General features: G+C 38.1%; 2 protein-coding genes across 7 annotated transcripts in view; both read left to right on the top strand.

The window, feature by feature from the left end:
* samd10b (sterile alpha motif domain containing 10b) overlaps positions 1-16,408 on the top strand; it is a 73,554-nt gene extending 57,146 nt beyond the window's left edge. For 2 of the 3 annotated variants that reach the window (XM_030139498.1, XM_030139495.1), the window contains exons 4-5: positions 6,785-6,925; positions 14,796-16,408. In XM_030139498.1, coding sequence (XP_029995358.1) covers positions 6,785-6,925; positions 14,796-14,818 — 164 coding nt within the window. In that variant the 3' untranslated portion in view covers positions 14,819-16,408. Of the gene's footprint in view, positions 1-6,784; positions 6,934-14,795 lie in introns of those variants that run through there. The other variant, XM_030139497.1, reaches the window with a different exon arrangement.
* Positions 16,409-18,871: 2,463 nt separating this feature from the next.
* znf512b (zinc finger protein 512B) overlaps positions 18,872-23,730 on the top strand; it is a 34,593-nt gene continuing 29,734 nt past the window's right edge. For 2 of the 4 annotated variants that reach the window (XM_030139210.1, XM_030139209.1), the window contains exons 1-2: positions 18,872-19,830; positions 21,630-21,764. In XM_030139210.1, coding sequence (XP_029995070.1) covers positions 21,632-21,764 — 133 coding nt within the window. In that variant the 5' untranslated portion in view covers positions 18,872-19,830; positions 21,630-21,631. The remainder of the gene's footprint in view (positions 19,831-21,629; positions 21,765-23,730) is intronic. The other 2 variants (XM_030139212.1, XM_030139211.1) reach the window with 1 other exon arrangement.

Raw genomic sequence — 23,730 nt, 5'->3', positions numbered from 1 at the left:
TAGTCAAGATTTAGTAGTTTTACCAAACACAGGAGTTATATTCCAAATCATTTAAAGGACTGATATTTTGCTTTTTTTTTTTAAAAATGGAATTATGCATTTTAAAACATTTCCCTGTGGTCTACATAAACTGTAAATGCTATGCTTGGGTCTGAATTCTTCAGTAATTCAACTCCACAGGTCCATCTTCAACCCTATTTCTGAGTAATGACACCAGAAAGGTCATTTTGAGTGCTGGCCCTTTAAATGCACATGAGCCACTCCACATCCCACCCCCTCCAGGTTGTTGGCTGTGCTGCTCTGTCCTGTTCAACCAACAACTGAACATTTTAGGTAATCAGCTCAAAGTTTGGACATATTTTCAGTGCGAACTACAACTGCTGCTGCTGACAAACAATTATGTCATACTCGGAGAAATGTTCATCAGAAGTCTTGACCTTATATGTGCAAATGTAACTAGTTATAGACGTAACAAATTAAGCAGGAATTAAAACAGGTTGTAGAAATCCACTTGATTTTTGCCAAAATGAATATAAAGATAGCTTTGCAGCACCTGGAGGGTTCAAATTCAAACTTTATGAACTATTAGCGTCCAAATACACAAATAAATGTACCAGAGACTAATAAAAGTGGGTTTATCAAAATAGGACCCCTTTAAACCAGACAGTACATTTGTGTTTCCATTGTGAGAATGACATACACACAGTATTCAGCAGGGTCACAAGGTCAAAAAAAAAAAAAAACAAACTCCCCAGATATTTTGTTGTGACTGCAGCTGTATGGACCAGATCTGACAACAAAGTAACAAAGACAGCCTCCAGATGCACCCCTGCAGATTGGACTGCATTTCAGTTGCTTCATGGATTTATATGTTGCATTCCCAATACAACCTGATGGAGGTAGCACTTTTTACAGCAGGTGTAAATGGTAGATAGAGGAAGATAAGAGGAGAACCTATACTGACAGCGGAGCAAAAGTGAAGGATTGCCTAAAAGTGAAGGTGCCTCCTCATTTAACCTTAATGCAGCTCCATACAAGCTGACTAATATGTTATACAGTATATGCAGAAGAAGCACAGATTGAATTGGACTGGTTATCAAAGGTTTAATCTAAAGGTTGTTCTTTTATTAGGAAGTCTTTGCCTTCCTCCCACTTCAATTGCATTTCAGACTGCTTTAAGAGTCATTATTGTCTTAGCCAAGGCTGAAATGCTTCCCATTTGCCCATAGACATCGTTAATAAGCAATTTATTTTGAAGCCAAATTGAGAGAAGTGATCTCTATTGAAACAGCTTTTGTTTGTGTGTCTCTTTCCTCCTTTTGACAGCACTACTTTCCCTATCTGGAGGCAATTATTAGGAGCTGTATTAAGTCTGTCTGAAGGGAATTGATTTGAGCTCTATTCATGTGCTTTGTCTCAATTGTACACACACACAAATGCACACACACAGACCAAGGGCAGTGGTTTTTCTAGGACGTACCGGTCCCTCTGTTGGCGAGCAGACACATAAAGAGCTGTTGGGAAAGATCGGGTGAGGAGGGTGGTGAAATGTATGCGTGTAGAGGAATTACAGAAGATATACAGAAAAATGAGGAAAAAATATTACTGTTGCATCTCCAACGTATTTGTCTTGTCATAAAAACGCCAATATTTAAGAGACAGAAAGCACCTGGCCTCTGAGGAGAAGTAAATAATATGCCCTTAAATCACAACCACAACCACACACATATCTATTAAAACCTTATAAAAGCCTACTGTTTTCCATGGTTTTTTCAAGGCGGAGCTCTTCCATCAGTATAGGTAGCTATTGTCTGTGTTATCCCAGCCCATCTGGCTCTCAAGACTGGCTGACTGGCTCTGTCCTCATTTGGCTCGCTTAGTTCCAGTGAGAGTTATATATCATTTCCCAAAGAGTTAGGATGTGGAAAACATAATTATTGCTGCTTTCTGATATAATGTTCAGTCGTCTGTCTGCTGCCTACAAAGCATCAATCACTCAACTTTAACAAAACATTAAATAAAAAAAAAGGTTCCGTCAGTGTTGTGTCCCTTTGGATATAGGAATGTGGAGCTAGCACAGACTGTCACAATAACTAAAGTATGACCTCTACTTCACTACAACTCAAACAGATTGAATTTAATGCTCTTACTATTTTAAATCCACGCTCAATACTTTCATCAAATATATTCCTCAAGCTAAAATCCTATTTCGATGTATCTGGGTACATACAGCTATATGCACGCAGGAGTATTTAAAGGGAGGAAAGGAGGATTGGAACAGACAGAGCTGCAGTTTGATTTGAGAGAGTGCACCGGTCAGCAGATGAGTCAACTGAGTCATACATCTGAAACATGCAAAGACTGTCAAGAGGAAGTCCAGCTCTGCCTCTATTGAATATATGTCGAATTAAACTCTCCTTACTAAACTGTTCACATGAAAAAATAGCTGTAGTTGTAAAAAAAAAAAGATCTTTTTATTGTTTCAACATGATATGAAAGTATTGCTTTAGAGCAGTGTTGGTCAAACAGTGGGGCGGGCCCCCCAGGGGAGATGTGAAGGTTTGCCAGAGGTGGTCATGGGATCACTCCTGGGTGTTATTTTTTCTTCAGGTTAGAACATGTAGCAAGTGGAATTAATGTCTTAGCATTGGAGCACCCTGGACTCATTTTAGGGACGTACAATAAACCAATCTACTGCCACGATGATCTGTCACTAGACTAGACAAAGAGTTTAGGTTTGGAGAATGGACGAGGATTAGACTGGAAAAGAAAAATGTGTAATGTTTCTGTTTTTGCACAGTTAGTTTGCACTTAAACGTTCTGAGATGTGTAATGTAAACGGGCTCATTGCAGCCACTGATATTGTTAAAATGTTTGTTTGTTCTTTTTTTTTTTCAATTCTCTTTTTATTGGTATTTTCCATGGTTCACGTATTTATTCACATAGCAATTCACCATTCTCATCCATTCATCTGAGAAGTACAATTGAATCTCACCGCGATACTTTCGTGACTCCACCGACAATACAAATAAGGATGATTGGTCCTCTCACAGCAATACCAAAGATGTTATTTTTACAATACAAAATTAAGAACTAAACTCCCTAGAAAAGGAATGCTGGGGTGCACATTTGTGATATTAAAAAAAAAAAAAAATAAATATATATATATATATATTGTCATATTTGTAAGATAATTGCACATTTCCTATTTTTATTTGGAAAAATATTGTCTCAGGGAGCAGTCTAGTTCAGTTTATTTGTATTGTTCAAGCAAAAATCTAAGTTATTTTTAATTTGTACAACAAATTATTCAAGGAAAAGCAAAAAGCATTGTTATGATATTGATGTTTCTTTCAATAAGTTATAATTGTACCACTGTTACAGTGTTGTTGGGGTTGAGGAGGGCCTGGAGATTTTTCGTCCTCCAAAGGGGGACCTGAGAGAAAAAGATTGAAAACCGCTGCTTTAGTGTTTCATCGTTCATGTTATTAAAGTTAGATATATAGTCGTAGAAGCTCAGTCAGAGTCGCTGTGGCCCAACTTAACTAAATCCTACAATTACACATGTTTTGCTCATAAGTCTCTTTATTGTCACGCATTGCAGACTCCCGACCACTTATTACAAGTCACAAATGAGTATTTTAAGCCAAAAGTGGTTTTCTCTTTATTTTTACAGTCAAACCAGATCAGAACTTCTCCATATTATGCAAAGACCTTTATAAGTGATGATTTTTGAAATAGTAGTTCAGCAAAAATATTATCTATGCAATACCATTATATATGGCTATAAAAGCACTGGAGCACATGCAATACATGTACATTGCCTTTTATGTGTAGTGTCTTTATAGTCCTGTTTTTTTTTCTATCTTCTTGTGACCCCATTGATATGAACCACTGTATCATTACACACAAATATGTTCTCCACATCACAGTCTGTCTGATGTTATATGGCCGTGCTGTAGTCTTTTTACAAGCCTGAAAACCTTCTTTTCACTTGCGCTGTTCATATGGATATGCTTATTATAATAACGGCCCAGGCTAAATCACGAAGCAACAAACATGGTTTAATGATTCGCCCTCATTATGTACATTTTTGAGTCTGTGCGTATCTGTTTATGATGTGTAAGAGAGGGAAATTGGAGGAAAAACACTGAATACGCTACTGTGTATGCATGTATATATTGTACATGTAACTCATAAGGGACTACATGCAACACATAGAAAAAAGAGACAGATCTACAGTGGGTGTTCTGAAGAATGAGTGGAATGATATGGGCAAGGACCTTCATGAGTAATGAGTCTAATTATGATTTGGGCGTTGCACAGAGCAGCTGCAGGTATGATGGATTCTCCTCTGTCTGCACCAATGAAGGACACAGCTCTCCTACCAACAGTATCCTGTGTTTAGTGTGTATGTGGATATAAGTTGTTGGTATTGCTTTTGTGCTTGTGTGAGTGAGGCTTGGTTGTAAAAGCTGTTTACTGTGGGTAATGGTATGTTAAATGTGTGTCCCCAGGGTTAACTGCCAAAATCTGTAGTAAAACTCAGCTCCAGAAAATAGTTCAGGCTCACTATACCTCCCCACATCGGCCTCTTTACACTGATACAAACTAGAATCCTGCAGTTCTTGCCAGAAAATAAACCTTGCTCCTAGACATAAAAATCACTAGAATCAAAATCAATCAATCAAAAGTAAATACATAGAAAATGTCAAACATGCCCCAAACCGAGAGAAACTTTTCCAGTAAAAAAAGGGATCATAACAGACCATATTTTGCAGCTTTTGCAGCAAACTTGGGGATTTTTCTGTATTTTTTAGTGTTTTTGAGTCAGTTTAAGTTTCCCTACGCCGCTGGTTCTTTGTCAACTGAAGTGACAAATATGTCAATCATTTATTCTGTCAAACATGTACAAAACAATATTTTTAAATGGGTTATATGTAGTATTGATTTTCCAAACTCAACAGCATGTGAAAGTTGCAAACCAGAACACAGTTATGTCTCAAAAAAAAAAAAAAAAAAAAAAAACACCAACGATGAAGTCTAAAACTCGAACTATAAAACTGTATCATGGTATCATCAAGTTTTCTTCCTCAAACAAAATCTCATAGCCACTTATTTTGACAGTCAGACGAAACAACACTGTATTTTAATTTTCACGTGCCACATCAGCTGATAGTTTACCTTGTAGCTCTGTTAGCTTAGCTCTGTTTTTAGACAGCAAACAGCCACAGTAAAACTACAAATCACCACCATTTTTTGTTCCGTTTGTGTTGTAATTAGCTGCACTAAAGATGTTTTTGGAATCGAATAAACAAGGTCACAATTTAGTCGGAACTGTGGATCAACAATTAGTGAACTTAGAAACATTAATAACATCCAATTCAACTTTATTTATAAAGCACAGTGTACCAAAGTGTTTTACAGAAGACTAAAAAAAGACTTAAAGCACCACAAAGAAAATTAATAAAAGCCTTAAGAAACAATAAAATCAAATAAATAAAACAAGTTAAAATATAAAACAGAAACAAAATGTCAACATTGCAAGTGTTAAAAAGCCAAGGAGAAAAGGTGGGTTTTAAAGGAGTGATATTTTGCTTTTTTAAAATGGAATTATGTATTTTAAAACATTTCCCTATGGTCTACATAAACTGTAAATGCTATGTTTGGGTCTGAATTCTTCTTTAATTCAACTCCACAGGTCCATCTTCAACCCTATTTCTGAGTAATGACACCAGAAAGGTCGTTTTGAGCGCTGGCCCTTTAAATGCAAATAACCCACTTCACACCCCACCCCCTCCAGGTTGTTGGCTGTGCTGCTCTGTCCCATTCAACCAACAACTGAACATTTTAGGTCATCGGCTCAAAGTTTGGACATATTTTCAGTATGGACTACAACCGCTGCTGCTGACAAACAATTATGTCGTACTCGGAGAAATGTTCGTCAGAAGTCTTGACCTTATATGTGCAAATGTTGTGACATAACTAGTTATAGACGTAACAAATTAAGCAGGAATTAAAATAGCTTGTAGAAATCCACTCGATTTTTGCCAAAATGAATATAAAGACAGCTTTGCAGCACCTGGAGGGTTCAAATTCAAACTTTATGAACTATTAGGGTCCAAATACACAAATAAATGTACCAGAGACTAATGAAAGTGGATTTAGCAAAATATGACCCATGACTCATAATCAAAGTCACCCATGTAGAAGAAACACTGTGATTTCAGCATCAAACTCATTCATTCATTCATTTTCTGAACCCGCTTTATCCTCACTAGGGTCACGGGGGTCGCTGGAGCCTATCCCAGCTACTTATAGGCAAATGTGGGGTACACCCTGGACATGCCACCAGTTCATCGCAGGGCTGACATATAGAGACAAACAGTCACTTTCACATTCACACCTATGGGCAATTTAGATGAACCAATTAACCTATCAGTGCCTGTCTTTGGATGGTGGGAGGAAGCCGGAGTACCCGGAGAGAATCCACGCAGACACGGGGAGAACAAGAGACCTCCACCCTGAACTTTCCAACTCCATTCTTTTCATTTAGAGCTGTGTCTAGTGGTGAAAACAACAACAGCGCTTCTAACTTTTACCACTTTGTCACAGTCTGGTGCTTTGGTCAAAGTCCTTGTGTCTCTACCATCCAATTGATTGGCACATTTGGCATAACTTCAAAGGTCTTTCTTCTAAACACACTTAAGAGGATTTTGGGTCATTTTATATTTCAAAACAGAAACACAGAAAAGTCTAACCCATCCATATGTCTTGTGAATAGGACGGGCGTTGCTTCGTTTAAACGGGGAGAAGTTAGAAAGAATGGGAATCGTCCAGGAGACGCTAAGGCAGGAGGTCCTCCAACAAGTCCTCCAGCTCCAGGTCCGAGAAGAAGTCCGCAACCTGCAGCTCCTTAGTAGAAGTAAGTAACAGCGTGTCTGTGTGTGTGTCTGTGTGTGTCCACCAATCACATCTATTTTATGTGTGATACAAAACTGAGAAGCAAACCCCAAGCACTGTGATTGAGTAAATTCAGAGAACCCAGTACCGGACCACCCATGCCTGCTGTGACATACGTGGGCACGGACATTCAAGAGCAATTATTTGTAGCTGTGTGGGGTTTTATTGATGAGCGCTTTTGATTTGCTGCGCTGCTTCTGAATGATGGCTTCTGTAAACACTTTTATTATCTGGCCATCAATAAACTAGCTCAGTCATTGAGTGTTGATCTGGATTCAGGACTTTGAGACATGGCACGTTTTTTCTAAGCCTGTTTTGACTCTTGTGGTTGCGTTGGCTGTTTTCTGTCTGTATTGGCTACTGCTCCAGCATTCCTCTCCTTTTTTCTGTTCTACCGCATTTGAAATGTTCCCAGGAGATATTTTTATTCTTTGCAGTTTAATCTCTGTAGTCGATTGATTTTACTTTTGCAGGAAATCGCTCCCTATTAACTCTAAGAAAAATATTCCACATGTGTGTTATTAATCAAATAGGGAGTCACGGATATACTCGAATCGAAATAACACCAAAATAAAGATGTGTTTAATATTACAACTGAAAACAACTCTGTAGGTTTTCAGTTTTTCATGAGTTCCTATTTAGTGCCAAGAACACTGAGCAGCCTCCAGATATTTTATTCAAGCCTTCCTTTGGGTACCATCATTTTTGAAGATCATGAGATATATTCAGCAGCAACATTCAGGACTCAAATGAAACTGGCTCAGCACCATTTGCAAAGAATTGCAGCATATTTGTTGTTTTAGCTTACCTCACTATTAATGCAGCATTCAAGCAAGGGGCAAACATTTGTTGAGAAGATCTAAAAAGAAAGAAAAAAATGAGCTGTTTGTCTAAATTGTTTACTCTTACCATGAGCACCTCTGGCAATGGGGTTGTTTATGGTATTTACTTATCATTATGAACAAAACTGATGGGGTGAGGGGTCTTACAATCACCCCTCATTTTCACACAACAAAATGAAGTGGTCTTTGCAATCTGAAATACTCCTTCTGATCAGCATGCTACTGCCTTGGGCTTTTTTTTTATTACTCCATCTTTGGTGAGTACTTGATAGAAACGATGTAAACAGCTCAGGTTTTAAGTCTTTCCAAAAATCTCCTTAGGGACCAGAGAGCTTGAAGTAAACTAAAGTAAAAGTCTGGCTGAAAGAACATAATGGGTCTTAAAAATAATTAAGAAAGAAAAAAAAAGCCTACATGTAAGTAAGTTGCTTCTCACAAAATATACAAAACACACTTATTTACTTATTTAAGGTGGGTTTATTGTTCTTAAACAGATTGCTCAAGTGGCCTCACCCAGAAAAATAGAAAGACACGAAGCGCAAAAACCTCCTTTAACCAAAACCTCTTTAATCCAAACATGTTGGCGGGACTAACAGGTGCCAAGTAAACTAATCACAGATAAGACGGATGAGACGCTTTTGTCAGAGAAACTTAAGAATCCTTAAAAATAGTGTAATCTGTAAATTAATCCTTATTTTTGAATCAAGTAAACAACCAACAACAGTTGTAAAGAGATTTACACTCTTGGAACTGACTGACTCATGACAAAAGAAGTTGGTGCATGTGATGCATTGCAAAACCCCCCCCCCCCAGACTTGTGATTGGCTGGTATAGAATAGATAAGGCATATTTCACAGCGACTCGTCTGATTCCATACTGTTTTTTCTGTGTTTAATACACTGAGAAAACCGAATGGCTGGCCAGGCTATTATTTTACATCTTGAAGACAGTCATCCAAAGATACTCTTTTATCAGTTCTTTAAAAATCTGTGAACAATCACAACAATCAAACAGTGCACTTTGACCTTTACCCTCAAGCTTTCAACTTTTTTGGCCGAGTATGAGGTTAATTAGAATCAAATAATACGAGTTTTAATCAAGATATGAAGTTTTAAAAATGCATCTCATGTCATGATGCTGATAATGATGACAAAATTTATTTTGAACCCAACAGCGAACAAAATAATTAAGGTAAATGAAAGGAAAAGAAAAAACACAGATATCAACAGAACACTCCAGAATACAGAAAGCATTGAGCCAAGACCAAACAAAAATGCCACAAATTGTATTATTTCAGTGTAGCACATTACTGTTTGTGTCTGAACTTGAGTAGGAAAAAGCCGAGCTTATCTTGTCCCACCGTGATTTTAATTCAGTGCACACAGTAGTAAAGCCATTTTCTGACACAACAGAAAATTAAATTTTGTGAATCTGAATCTGAATAAGATTCTGGTGGGATAATGTGCAAAGCATTATCTTAGCAACTACTACTAATTAAACATAGCTCGATATTGGTTGAAGTATCTTAATAAGACAAAATTAGATATATTTTTTAAAAATAATATTACTTTTCTATTGAGAGACATGCTTGACAAAATCATTTTTGGCTTGAGGAAAAAAAAGATGACTTTTTCTATGGGTTATTTTTTTTTTTTTATGTGTTATCTCTCTTTGAACTTCATATAAACTGACTAAAGATGATGATTAAAATTTTAATCAAAAACTATGTAAAATATGAATATCATTATAGTAAAAACAAACATTAGACTCACAGTAAAAAGATGTACTAATTGCACAGTAGGATCCAAAGAGACTGTGTTTTGTGTGTCTATTTTTTTTTTTTCTTTTTTGTGAAAAGAATCCATTTAGCTGATTACACTTATTTGCAATTACCTCAATGACATTCATGCTAATCAAGCATATTGAATTAAATTAAACTAAAATGAACCAAGAGTTGGAATGAAATGGCAAGGAGAAATAATTTAATTGGTATTGGACACTTCTATTAAAAGAGCAATGCAAATGTAATTTACCAGTTCACCAGGCTCTGACTCTAAGCTATAAGGGCAAGCTAATTTGGTAGCCTCGTGTAACACCTGAGGTTCACAGGGTTGGAGGATATTCAGAGGTGGTGTGATGAGGGTGATGGATAAGAGCAGAGGTGATGAAGGTCTCACGGTGAACATTAAAAATAGTTCACCTTAAGATGACTGTTGTGTTATTATTTGCTACATGAAAACTGGATAGATGGACGGACGGACGGACGGACGGACGGACGGACGGACGGACGGACAGACAGACAGACAGACAGATAGATAGATAGATAGATAGATAGATAGATAGATAGATAGATAGATAGATAGATAGATAGATAGATAGATAGATAGATAGATAGATAGATTGATTGATTGATTGATTGATTGATTGATTATTTACCCCCACAGTGGGTAATTCAGTGGTCAGTGTGAGTACCTTAATGCAGTCACTGGTATATACGTGTGCAGCAGCATACAACATAATAAGGAAAAGGGGGGGAAAAAAGTAGCAGTAGGTAAACAGGCACCGTATACAACCCTACCTCATTCAGCAGCCTTATCCTCCTGAGACCCAGGAAAGTGACAATTTTAGCTTTTTTACATTAAACAATTGCCTTGATTGGAAACTGTATAATGCAACAGTTTTTCAGAATTTTTTTTTTTAACCCATAAAGACCCAAACATCCTCTAGCAACCAAAATCATTTACTGATATAAATAGTTTAATACCTGTTGAACCATTAATCCTATCAGTACATGTAAATAATTGGTGTAAAATGCAGTTTGTCACTTTTTCATGGTCATCAGATGTGACCCATTTATGTTCAGGGGCTCTGTAGTGAACATGGAAACACTGTCATCTTCTACAACACTGATTCACCAGTAAAACCCATGGAGTTGGACCAATGACATTGAATGGAAATACTTGTTTTATATTCAATTAATGATATATTTTACTGAAAAAGTCACTTTTTCTTCTGTTTTCTCTGTTTTTGATATAATAACCCTCAACTTTAATTTGAGCGTTTATGAACATCTACATGATCAATGAATTATATAATGGAAAATACCTGTTTATCATTGAAAAATGTGAAATATAGAGGATGATATTAGAATAAATGTTGATAAGAGAGGCTAAAAATAGAGAAAAATTCATCTGGGAACTGCCACGGAAGTAGCACTGGGTCTTCATGGGTTAATTATTTTTTAATTTTTTTTTAAATGGAACGTCCTTTGCAATGTATAGAATTTTTTAAGTAAAACTTCTGTCCTTTACAGAGGACAAAAAATGCATTGCTGGGTCTCAGGAGGATATGGCAGAGGGAATAAATGAGTTTGTGTGTTTGTTTATTCTCCTCTGAGGCACATAGTAAAGTTTTGTGTCTAATTGTGAGGTTTCTGTGAAAATAAAAAAAGCAGTTACTGATGTGTGAGAATGTGTAAATATATCTATAGTTTATAGGGAGGACAATATGCTGATGTTTGGACAGGTGAGAGGATGAAGTGTGGAGAAGCACGGTGATAGTAAAACAAAAGGATGGAGGTGAGAAAGAAAGGGCTGGACTTGTCACACACTTGGCAACACGGCTTCAGGCTTTACACTCACGTTCATCCTCCAGAAGTAAACTGGTTCACACAGACAGCCATTCTCCCCGAACAATTCAACCCAATATATTTACAATCCTGCTGTGATTCAGAGGAGCCATGTGTCATATCGGCTGTTAAGTCTGATTCACCACCAGTGGATTTACCAAAAATTAAATATTGATCTCACAATAACTTTTGAAAAGAGGATGAAAAACCAATAAGGCTGAACCTGATGTGAGTTTGTCTGTGATTTGAGTGATGATGAGCAGCTTTGTAAAAGGTCTCCTCTACTGCCTTCTTAAACTGTACAAATAGCAGCTCTTCACAGCTACTTCTGAAAAATAACACAAAGCCAGAGATTTTGATAAAGAATTAAGGGACACATGATAGAAACAGGGACAAAAGCACCTGAGGGGCCGAATTTGAATGTGAAGAAAATGAAAAATAGGGACAATAAAAGAGAACGCAAAGCTGACATTGAAGGTGATGTTTAACAGATAGAGAAAATAAATGGACAGATAGCAGTGATAAAGAAATGAGATGGGTAAAGAGGTTAATGAAGGAATGTGGATAGTAGTAGAAGCACTTTTATTCCCTGGCTTTGGGGCCTTACTTTCTGCTTTATGCTAATCTGTCTGGGGCAGGAGCATTTGCTCAGAGCACCATAATAGCATTTCACACCCAGCATTGAATCACATTACTTTTGTTGCAAAATTATTGCGGAAAATGTTGTTCTCCACACAATACCCAAGGAAATAATGTGAAAATACATTTGAAGACATGTCTGTGTCTGAAAGAAATTAATGTACTTTTGATGTTGTGTAATGGAACATGTGGACATGCTGTGATTAAAGGTCATCTTCTTGTCTTATTGACACTTTAATCAGTAAATATATGAAGGTTTGGAGTGCTGCTCTCCACAGCAGCTAAGAGCAGATAAACTCTTCAAAAAATGCCTGTGGTTTCTGTCTTTTTTATGTGAGCAGGTCAATTTCATTCATTTATTTTTTATTGGCGTGCTTCTGAGAATTCTCTCTGGCGTCTGGCTTTTTTATTTCTTCTAACATGAAGTATAAAACCACACAAATGAAAGAATGAGACTTGTTTTACGCCCAACTGATTAAATGTAATGTGTGTGTGTCTCTGACAAACTTTTTCTTCATATTTTGTTTTTTTAAGAATGTGTTTCAGATTTTGTCAGCATTTGGTAACAAAGCAGAAGGTTGAGAACTCAGATGTTTTTATTTGTTTTGGGCTTTGGCAAGAAAAACAAACTTTAAAATATTCTCATGTGATTAACTGGAAAAGTAGAAAACAGTCCAAACTATTTGAGATGTGTTGAAGAACTTCTGTACATTGTGGTCTAATGCTGGAGTTCACTTTTACCCACAAACTACAAACTCTAAAGTTTTTCTCTTTCAACTGTTTCAAACTTCAGATAAAAGGTGAAGTTTGGGTTCAGGGTTAAATAATAATATTCTAAAGTTACTAAGAGCTGAAAAATTCATGGAGCGAGGTGATTTAAATCAGCACATCAAAGATAAATGTAAAAACTGTACACAACAAGTCCACCAGCTGCAGTATATAGGCCCTGTATCTTCAGCTGAGACATGTTTTTTCTTTCTGCCTTTCAAGGTTTCAGCTCTTTCACCTTTTTTATATGTATCTTGTATTTGTATTTTCTAGGTGCTATTTCATGTATTTCAGCAGGCTAGGTTGCGTTGTATCAGTCACTCAGTTAAAAGGTAAGGATGATGTTTCCCACAGCCCAAAGCCATAGCTCTCATAGGGAAGTGTGAACCGTGCAGGAGTTGCCATAACATCTGGAAAGCTTTGGGAGGGAGTATTCAGATCAGAACCCACTGGGGGACCTGCCCTTCTTCTTCTTCTTCCTTGCCTCTGGTTGTTGGTATATCTTTATTTTAAACTGTCAGTCCCTCCTTCCCTTTCAACACATCAAATTTTCATCAAAGCGTGTCTTGTTGTTTGTGTGCATCTGCCAGGTTTCCAAATCTCACTGTTAATTAGTTGAAACTGGGTGACGTAGTAAATCTTTAGAATAAAACCCTTGACCCTAACCCCAGAATCAACTGCAGCCGCTGCCTTTGTTGCTCTGGGAAACTGTCTTGGTAACCCCTGTTGCTGTGGAACACTTCTGCCCATCCTTGCAGAGCTTTAACTCTGGGCTCTATTGGGTGCCTGTCAGTTGAACTATAGCGCTGAATTAGAATATGAATGAAACTGTAAGCGTGACAGAGAAAGAGAAAAGGAGGAGCATGTCATCTCTCCCCAACACAAATTTTGCCTGACTGCTGCTCATTCCCTCCTTTCCATCTGCCTCCCACTCCTCCGCTGCACTCAGGCTCTGACGACTCCACGGGGAGCTTATTTAAAGAGATTTTTATCACAGAAGTGGTTCGTTGTGTGTCTGTACAAGCCTCTAGTCATATCTGAGCCTCTGCATCCCCCCCTCCCCACCTTCTGCTTCTCCCCGTTGTTTCCTGGTTCAGGTCGACTCCGGTGCCATCCTGCATCTGTCTGTGCCTAGAGACAGGTGGCGTGTCCTCCTCGGCTATCAGGAGACGGGGGCTTAGAGCTAAAATGCCAACAGTCTGGGAGAGGGGAGTCTGCCGTCCCACTGACACTTGGTGTCATTTCAGGATGGAACGAACGAGTAGTTGTCAGGGAAACCACCTGGTCGCATCTGTTGTTTCGCAATAGAGAGAGAGCTAGATAATGACATTGAGAGTAAAGGCTTATTATTATGTGCTGTCTTTGTTGTGAAGGCGTATTAGCTCATTCATGGATCTGTTGCTTAAGCTGTGAGCGCTGAGATTTTTTTATAGTACAAATATGACTCTGTGTGTAAACCCGGTGCTTGATTATTAGAAACTCTCCTTGCTTTGTGCTTTGTTCTGTCTCATTAATCACAATTAGTTTGTGTTACAATATTAGTTTCTCTCTGTCTTCCTGCCATGGCAACACTGCCGCAATATTTATGCGTTGCCATTATTCTCATCCTCAGTCAGTCTGCTAGTGTTTCATACTGAATTACAGGTTGTTACAGAGGTTGTTTCTCTGTGATTGAGTTCATCTTATTACATGTAGAGGCCAACCACAGTAGCTGTTGATAATTCAGAGGGTGTACCGTGTCACATAGGGATTCTGGAAGGTTATGTACCCTCGAAATGTGCTCTGAAAATGATTTTAGATTAAACTTGTGCATGAGGATAGAGAATGACTGAGGTATTTTTGACCAAGCACCGAGGTTAGAAGAGTCCACTCTGGGTGCTGGTGCTGCACTTTAAACTCTGCTTTTTGGGTCCGTCTCATATATATTCACTTTCTTCTCTTGCTTCTCTTTGCAGCCTCCTTTGGAAACTTCTCTTAGCTCATCCCTGGATCCATTTGGCAGCCCCTTCCCACATCCCCCCCATCACAATGCGTCTCTAGGAGCCATGAGAGAGCTGCTGTCTTCAGATATGTGAGCGGAGAATCAAGTACTGAAAGGCGAGAAGACGAGTCTATAGACTACATGCCAACTGGTCTGGAGGATTCTCATTCAACATGGCCCAATCTGGTTTACAGACACAGAGACAGAAACAAAGTCCTGCTCAAGGCCGGGGCCACCACTGTAACATAGTGATAAAATGTAAGATTTGCAAGCCTGATGATGAAGTAGGTGTGTCACTGGTTTAAGCTTCAACTCTTTTTAACTCTTATTCGGATTAGGCACATTCATCAGATACACACAGGGTTTTTTTTAACATAAGCTTTGCACAAACAAGATTTCAGTGAAAGGTCAAATATTGAAGTGATTAATGTCTTCATGGTATGGATCTAAAGTTTCCATTTTCCTTTCAGTATGTGCCACAGGTTGTGTTCAAAGAAACAAAACTGAACTTAAATGCATTTACTTATGAACTTAATGCATTTACTGGTTTATATAGCCTATTCAATCTATATAAACCAGCTACAATTCTATTCAAATCCTCATCCACATGTACCCCTCAGGAGTTTAGTTTCAGACATGAGTCTTTAAGCTGAATGTCAGTCAGTCTTTCCATGTCACGACTGATCCACTGTATGTCAGAGATAATAATACAAATATTTATGAGCGTGGTAGAATAATATACATTGTAAATCTGTGCATACTGTAACAGTACTTTTGTCTTTCATTAATGGAATGGGTTCAGAGGTCAGAGCAGTAATATGATAATCACTGATTGTGTATGCTTGATTATAGCAATAATATTTCATTTATTTTACGTGAAGACAGCAGACAGGTTTGGGGATAAACTTTAAGAAATTGCGTAAATTGTAGGGTTACAGTATGAGTGTATGCAGACTGACACATTTTTCTGTTGCACTGAAATGTTTTTTTTTTTTTTTCTTTGGCCAGACAGTGGCATAATCAAGATTTTTATAACTTCTGTCCCTTATGTAGTCTTATTATGTGTCATGTTTCACACACAAATACAAGAAAGGACAAGCTTCTATTGTGTTTTCTCTAGTTTCCGTCCCTGGCTGACACTGTGATTTCAAATGCTTGGAAATCAAAAACCCCAACAGCTCTAGCCCATGGACACAAGAACACGAGTGTGAATGAGACAAGCACCTTCGATGACACTGTAGACAGCAGCAGACAGCTATGGATCATAATGATGAAGTCACATAATTAATAAACAAATCAATAAACCTTTAACAAATACAGCTTTTCCTTCTCACATCCTGTCATCTGTCCTTTTGACATGAAGTTTTGGGAAATAAAAGTAGATAAAAGAGAGAAAACACGCTGTATTATTTTGGATTACCTGATGTATTGTATATATTGACACTTTCAGTTTACTTTGTCTGATGATTGATGAACTGTTTAAAATACAAAAGGACAAATGGAAATCTTTGTCTGCTTTATAGATATGAAAACATTGTATGGAACATGTTAAAAGCTGTCTTTTTAGAATAAACTAATTGAGATGAAGTGTTGGTCCTGGTTTTAATGTAATATGCAATGAAACACTGTAAGACTGACCGTGTTCTATACTTTTATTTGATCAGATGATTGGAGAGACATGAAAACAAACACTGCAGTTCATGTGCAGCAACTTGAGCCTACTATGATATTATTATTTTATTTTTTAACACTTACAGACACCTACATGAAGCTAACACCATGTTATTAAAGAGCTTCGCCTCAGTGGCCTTTTCTGACAATACCCCCCGAAACAATTTCAGATTTTTTCATACGGATAGTGTTTCTATAACTTGAACACCTGTGCTCTGATCTTTCATTCAGGGTCTCCAAGTCCATTTTCTCTTTCTATGAATGCAAAACTGATGCATGCCTAAACAGACACATATTCTGTCTCCCTCTTTTACACATTGGGATCCAATTACTGAAAGACATGAAGCATCTCATCTAGTAATAACCAGGCACATGTATGATAAACAGACTCAGTGAACAGTGGCCTTCTCAACCTTGACTGGGAATAAATCAGCGGAGCATATGGTTGCATATCGCAGTTAATTGGGTACTGTTTACTATTAAGTGTCTTTTCTTTTTCTTTGTGAAGTTTTGAAATGCGCTTTTCATTTCTGAAAGCTTGTCTTTCGTCATTATTCTCTGAAACACCCAAACACTGAGAGTCTCCTTCAAGCTTGTTTATCATTATCTGCTTGTGGCTTTGATCAGCTGGATCTCAGTCCTCTGACAGTGCTCAAATTGAATAAGAAACTCTCTGTCCTCTCTCATTAGCTGCTGCTGAGGAGCCCTTAAGCAGCTGCTCCAGTGAGGTTTCTCAGTAGCATAAACAGCTGAAGAATGTAATGCTTCTGAGCAGCACACACATGTTAAATATTCAGTATAGCACTATAAAGTATGGCAGTATGAAAATAGAGCATGTGTACTCATTCAGCTACCCCAAAAAAGGTCAAAAGAAAAATACCACAATCAACTGCTGAATGGACTCGTCAAGAGCTTTTTAGGGCTCAAACCGCTCCACCTGGCCGGTTCATTAAGTAGCCTTTTGCTCACTCAGCAAAGGAGGAGCAGAAACATAAATCACTGCCAGGGTAAAAGGATTAATCATGGGTCAAACAAGGCCCGGCGTGAACTATTCATCAGCAGCCATTAAAGACAGCAGAAGGCAATTTATACACTGAACAGACTTCACAGGAGAGTGGCAGCTGTCAGTCTGTCAACAGGGACATACTCCTCAGGCTTGGTGTATATAAAGCAGCTGAGCATTGAGTATAGTGGGAAGAGATGACTTATGTATCAGCCTGTGTGACATTCCCTTTAAAAAAGTTTACAAATGGCAGAGTTTGCATGTGGAAGGGACTCTATTTGCACAAGCACAAGGTCACCTATTAGCAAATCACAGTACAGCACTGCCCCCTAGTGTCAAAACACTGCAAACAAAACACAATGAACCCTAAACAAAGCTGACAGTGAATGAAATGTGTTATTTGCAACAATAAAAACACTTCATAGTCATAAAATGCAGTCTGTAATGCCAGTTTATGATTTGGCTCTAGGGCAAATATTTACGGGTTTTATACTGTTTTCAAGCCATTAATTTAACTCAGTTTATTGACTGATTTTCTTCCTACTTCTTTTTTTTTTTTTTAGTTAAATTTAGATCTGTGCAAATAGCATCAAAACTCCACTCACTTAAAGTCAACTTAAATATGAAAAAAAGCAAACCAGCTGAGCATATAATATAATTTCCCATGCAAATATATATTAATCTAGGTTTGCAGCCTACTACTTAACACGTTCAGCTCAGTTCAAAAATAACACTCTCCTGCCCTCCACTGGCAATCCTAAAAAAATGTTTTTGCACATAGATTACATCATGGTTTCAGATGAGTTCCACTAATAGGAAATATTGGGTCATGACTGGCACCAATCAAAGGCTGTGAAAGGCCTTGTGTTGTTTTACTAAGACTGAGTGAGGTGGCAGTGATGCCATAAATGATTCACATACAGAGCAGGGACACGAGGGTCCACGCCATATGCTAAACATTTATTATTAGCTGGGTTAAATCGGGAACATGGCCTGTAGTCAAGTTGCAGCTGCAGAAATTAAAAATCAAATCGTGTATTGATATGTCAGTGACATTATATAATTACAAACCTGTGTATTAACTCTGACCTTGAGTTGATGTGATATATATTTTACTGCAAATCCCTACTTATAAAATTGTTTAATTCTCATTATCTTATTATTTTTTTTTTTTTAATTTGGAGTGACATCCAGGTTTGCAGTTGAAACAAATAAAACAACAATCGATACTTAAAAAAAAAAAAAAAAAAAAAAAATCCCTTTGGTTTGCTTTAATTGCCATAAACTGGAGGACGCATAGGGGGAAGCATTTATCAGGAACTACCATAAAATACTTAGCGAGGGTTGATTTAAGGAATTTAAGCCCTGACCCTATTTCGTCAGGAACGAGCGCCGTTACGTCGGAAGAGCAGCACGAGCCGGTATGCAGCGGGTTTATTAGAAAGAAACCCCCACATTAATCCGCTCGATATAGATAATAATAATAACGCGAGAGTTTGCAAGTTGCCTCAAGACTGTAGTTGCAACTGTCAAAGGTGGAGTGGATACGCGCATGACCCAACACACATTACTGTAATACTGTACACGGCCGCCAAGATAATATCCGTATAAAAAAACCGAAATAATCCCGAGGTAAGGAACCGAGGAGTGTACCGCCGGCGACACGGAATTTGTCGTTTCTGCTGATTTTCCGTCGCTTCGTTTTCTTTGACTCTAATCAACTGTGTCGTCGCCGTCGAAATTACTGCACTAAACATATTTTTGTGCCTCCCTTTAGCTCCAGCCAGCGCAAGGATTTTTTTTTTTACTCCTCCTTCGTAATAAAGTCGCCATTTTGCTTCACTGCCTATATAAACCATCCCGTATTCTAATATTTTTCCTCAAGGAGTCGGGGACATAGCTATCTTTTCCTGGCTATTTCTGACATATGTGGAGTGTTTAGGAGAAGACAGAGGTTGAAGAAGTGCCTCGTGGTATACATATTAATGCAGGAAAGGAGGGGGCAAGGCAACTGGAAACTGGGAATATGGTGAAAGTCTCCAGGATTTCTTTTCATGTGCAGGCTATACTGTAATTCGTCTGCCCAGCTCTTTTTTCTTCCGCCTCGACGTCGTCTGCAGAGTGGGGGGACAGGACGACTACCCGCTTCCCTCCAGGCCCCCCAGAGCAGATCTGACCGGTGTTTGACGCACAGCAGGTGTGAGTGCCATGTAACATAACATTGGTGGAAAAACGCCCACTTAGGTGCCTGTCTCCTGACCCCTTCCTCCCTCCCTCACGTGGGTGACCCGGGGCCACCCGGCCCCTAGTGCTGGGTGACTGCCCGACAGCTCAGGTAGGTGTGGCCGAGCAGGGGGGAGAAAGTGGGCCAGTGTTTTTCTGATGTTAAACACATAAATAGTGTTCTATATAAAACTGTTGGAGTTGTCACACAGCATGGCAGTGTGCCACGTGCGGAGCTAAAATACTTATTTCCAGGTTGGTTCGTCAGCAGCTTGGGTGAGATCTGTGTGTGTGTGTGTGTGTGTGTGTGTGTGTGTGTGTCACCAGGTTTTGTTGTGTCTAGCTAAATGTATGGTAATGTAGGACTGTACTTGTAGAATTGATCTTTTGAGAGAAATGTACCTGTAATGTTTTTGGAAACATCACTTGGCACTGTGCAGATCCCAGAGCAAAGCAAAAAAAAAAGTATTCAAGTCTAGCAGAACATTAATATAGAGGGTTTTAAAAACTTTAATGTGGAAACAACTTACAGTCCACTAGTGATTAGTGCTACTTCCTAAAATAAGATTAAAGTTATTTCCCTCTGTGATATTGCATCATTGTGTCTTATTGTGATTTTATCTTTTCATATCTAAAATATGTTTGCACTTCTAGTCACTATTCACACACTGGATGCACTAACCGGAAAGTGTGTAGTTTTGGTTTGCATTGTGTTTCTGCAACTTGCATTTTGCATCAAGCTTGCAATGCTTCTAAAAATCTGAGCTAAAACGATACCAAATTTTATGAACAACACAGCATATGAGTCTGCTATTACTGTAACGAATGAGCCATCATTGCTGTGTGTACAGTGAATAGCATGGCCTGTAAACAGATAGTGAGAGGCCCCCACTGAGTGACCCTTTGTGTGCAGTTGTAATTCATTAGGAGAGTGACATGAATGTGTGCTAAGAGAAAGCATGTTGGATCCTAATCAGTCCCACTTAACATAATTAGCGATTGTCAGCCTTCATCCATTAGACTGTCCCATGTTGATGTGGACTGAGTGTTCAGCATTGACGGTGGCATGAAATTTGGGTTGCTGGTCTGATAAACAATACATTGTTAAATCGGTCAAGTGAATTGTCAGTTGTGGTTGCTGGCACAGTATGAGGAAAATCTGCAATGTGTGATATTGTTTATTATTACAATGACAAATGATTTGCAATTACTAAATAAATCGACTTCGCTTTGGCCAATAAAAGTGTCACCACCTAATATGAGGTTAGCTAACAGTTAGCTGGAGTGTCACGAGAAATGATGTGATTGTATGACCTGTGTTTTCAGGGTTTAATAGGTCAGGTTTGCATGAGAGTGTGACTGCATGGTGCATGAAAATAAAATTGTCTTTCTATTTAGATTCAGGAAGTATTTTGTGATGTTGTTATTGTCTATGCTCATATCGTGATGACAGTTTATTGGACAACACTATTGTCAACCATGACTAATAAATGCAAGGCTAGTTTTATTTAAAAAAAAAAAAAAGGATATAAAAGGAGCTTTGTAACACCCACCCTCGACCCCCTTTTGATTCACCTTTTGTCTAATGGGCAGAACATGGAGTTAGTGTGTAAGTGAGAGTATTGATTTTGAAATGAAACATGGAAGGTCACACCCTCATTACCACTGCAGATGATGTGCTCGCTTCCACTCAGATAACCTTCAGTCCAATAAGCTCTGATGGCTGACATGAAGACACTGCATAGTAGAACAAGGAGACACCATCATCACAGGATATTGATGCAGTGGACATTGCTAATATTGTTTTGACAAGCAATGGAACAGGATTAATGTGTGGAAGGAAGCTTCCCAAAATTGCCTCTAGCTTACTAACTCTCCTGTGTGTTTCTGCCCCCTCAACTACCACTGTAGGCATGGAGAACCCAAGTGGCCCAAGGCTTGGGAAGCTGTCCTCATCAGGGCTGCCAAGGAGCCGGACCCTCAAACATGGACATCCCCAGGAGCCTGTAAGAACCACGCCAGGCCCAGAAAACAACAACAAACATAGTGAGTGACATGTTTTCTAACTTCATTAAACAACAGCAGAGTTTGACTTCATATCCACTGCCTGGACTGTTTCTTATCAGGTTGTTTACTATAGTATATGATGTGACACCTTGGGCTGAGGGTTTACTCTGGACTGCTTCCAGGATAAGATTAATCTCATAGATGCTCAGCAAAAGAGCCGCTTGTTGTCATATACATTACCATGCATACAGGTGACAAATTAAAGGAAAAATGAAAGTGGCCTGAGAGAAGTGGTCTCTTTCAGGAGGATCGTGGTCAATAAGGGGTTGCTGAAAAGTCTGGTTATGAAAATAGTTTGAGTAAAAGCTGGGCAATATAAGAGAGGAAGAGGAAAACCAGCTTTAATTTCCCATACTGTGTGGATTTTTTATAAACCATAGTAACAGTGCACAGCTGAAACAAAAGTTGTAACTCCTCAGTAGGCAGCAAATTATAATATTGTTCACCACTTGAAGCTCTACAGAGCGCTGTGCAAAATGTAGTGAGAGGGGACTGATATTAACTGTGGAAACCCCTCTTTTTAACAGTGAAACTAATAGGTACCTCTGTCCACAACTAACATATGTTTGTAACATTACAAATGCAGTAACAATGGGCCAGTGTAAGAGCACTTTTTATTCTACTACAATAGGTGCTTTTTTTGCATCAATCTGAAAAAAAAAACAAAAAACAAGTCTTCATGTAGTTCTGATCCAGACCAGCAGTTCAGTTTGGTCACAAAAGATGTCAACAGGCTTTAGGTTTATGTCAAAACACCTGTTAATATTATCAACGTCTAACAGTAAAAATTTTATTCCATGATGATGGTTAAGAAGAGCCAACCCTTTAACCCATAAAGACCCAAACATCCATGGTCCACAAAAACCATCAGATGATGTAAAATGATTATTATCTGTTGATCCACTAGTCCTATCAATACATGTAAATAACTGGTGCAAAATACAGTTTGTCATCTTTTCATGGCCATCCGATATGATCCATTTGGACGTTCAGAGGGTCCGTAGTGAATCTTCTACAACATTGATTCACCAGTAAAACCCACAGAGTTGGATCAATGACAGTGGATGGACACACTTGTTTTTATGTTTAGTTAATGATATATTTTGCTGAAAAAGTCACTTTTTCTTCAGTTTTCTCTGTTTCTGATATAATAACCTTTGAATTTATTCTGAGCTTTTATGAACATCTACTTGATCAATGAATTAAATATTTGATTTTTACGGAAGAAACGCAAAATAAAGAGGATAATATACAATAAATGGTGATAAATTACTTAAGAAAGGGTAAATATAAAGAAAAAATCATTTGCAAACTGCCACAAAGGTAGAATTGGGTCTTTAAGGATTAATATTCCCTTAACAGCAGCAGTATAAGCAGCATTTCTACCAGGAAAATTCTTATATAATTTATATCTAGATACAGATGAAATTATTCTTAGTTTCTTGGGTAAAATTTCATCAGTTCAAAAAAGAAAATGAAGAAAAAAAATTAAAAGTAAGAACCAACTGCAGTTAAGGTTTTTTTTGTTTGTTTGGGGGGGGGTTTATACAAAGGAAACTTAAAATTGTTGGTCTATCTATTTATTTTTCATTTCTGTTTGTACTAAGTTGGATTTTGCAAAACAAAACTGTTTCATGCATAGTGATAACTTTATTGTATCGGTTACTGGGACCAAGCAAACCTTATGTTAATCAAAGTGTATATTATATGTATGTGGAAGTAATGAATAAATCTTTTATGTTCAATGTATTTCTCAGAGTAGAACAATCCAAAAATAACTATGCTACATAAGGCCCAGCCATGCAAAAATAAATACTGTTGTATGCTGTGAAATTTGATTGAATTGCCAGAGTCATGAGATAAATCTTGGTCATGTCATCCAGCACTTACATTAATCATATTATGTTTTGATCCCTCCAGTAGACGTTAGAGACTTGTACAACCA

The sequence above is a fragment of the Sphaeramia orbicularis genome, chromosome 7 (genome assembly GCF_902148855.1).
Source record: "Sphaeramia orbicularis chromosome 7, fSphaOr1.1, whole genome shotgun sequence".
Lineage (NCBI taxonomy): Eukaryota > Metazoa > Chordata > Actinopteri > Kurtiformes > Apogonidae > Sphaeramia > Sphaeramia orbicularis.
The sequence above is the reverse complement of the archived record's forward strand: the minus strand, read 5'-3'. Positions and strand labels throughout refer to the sequence as shown.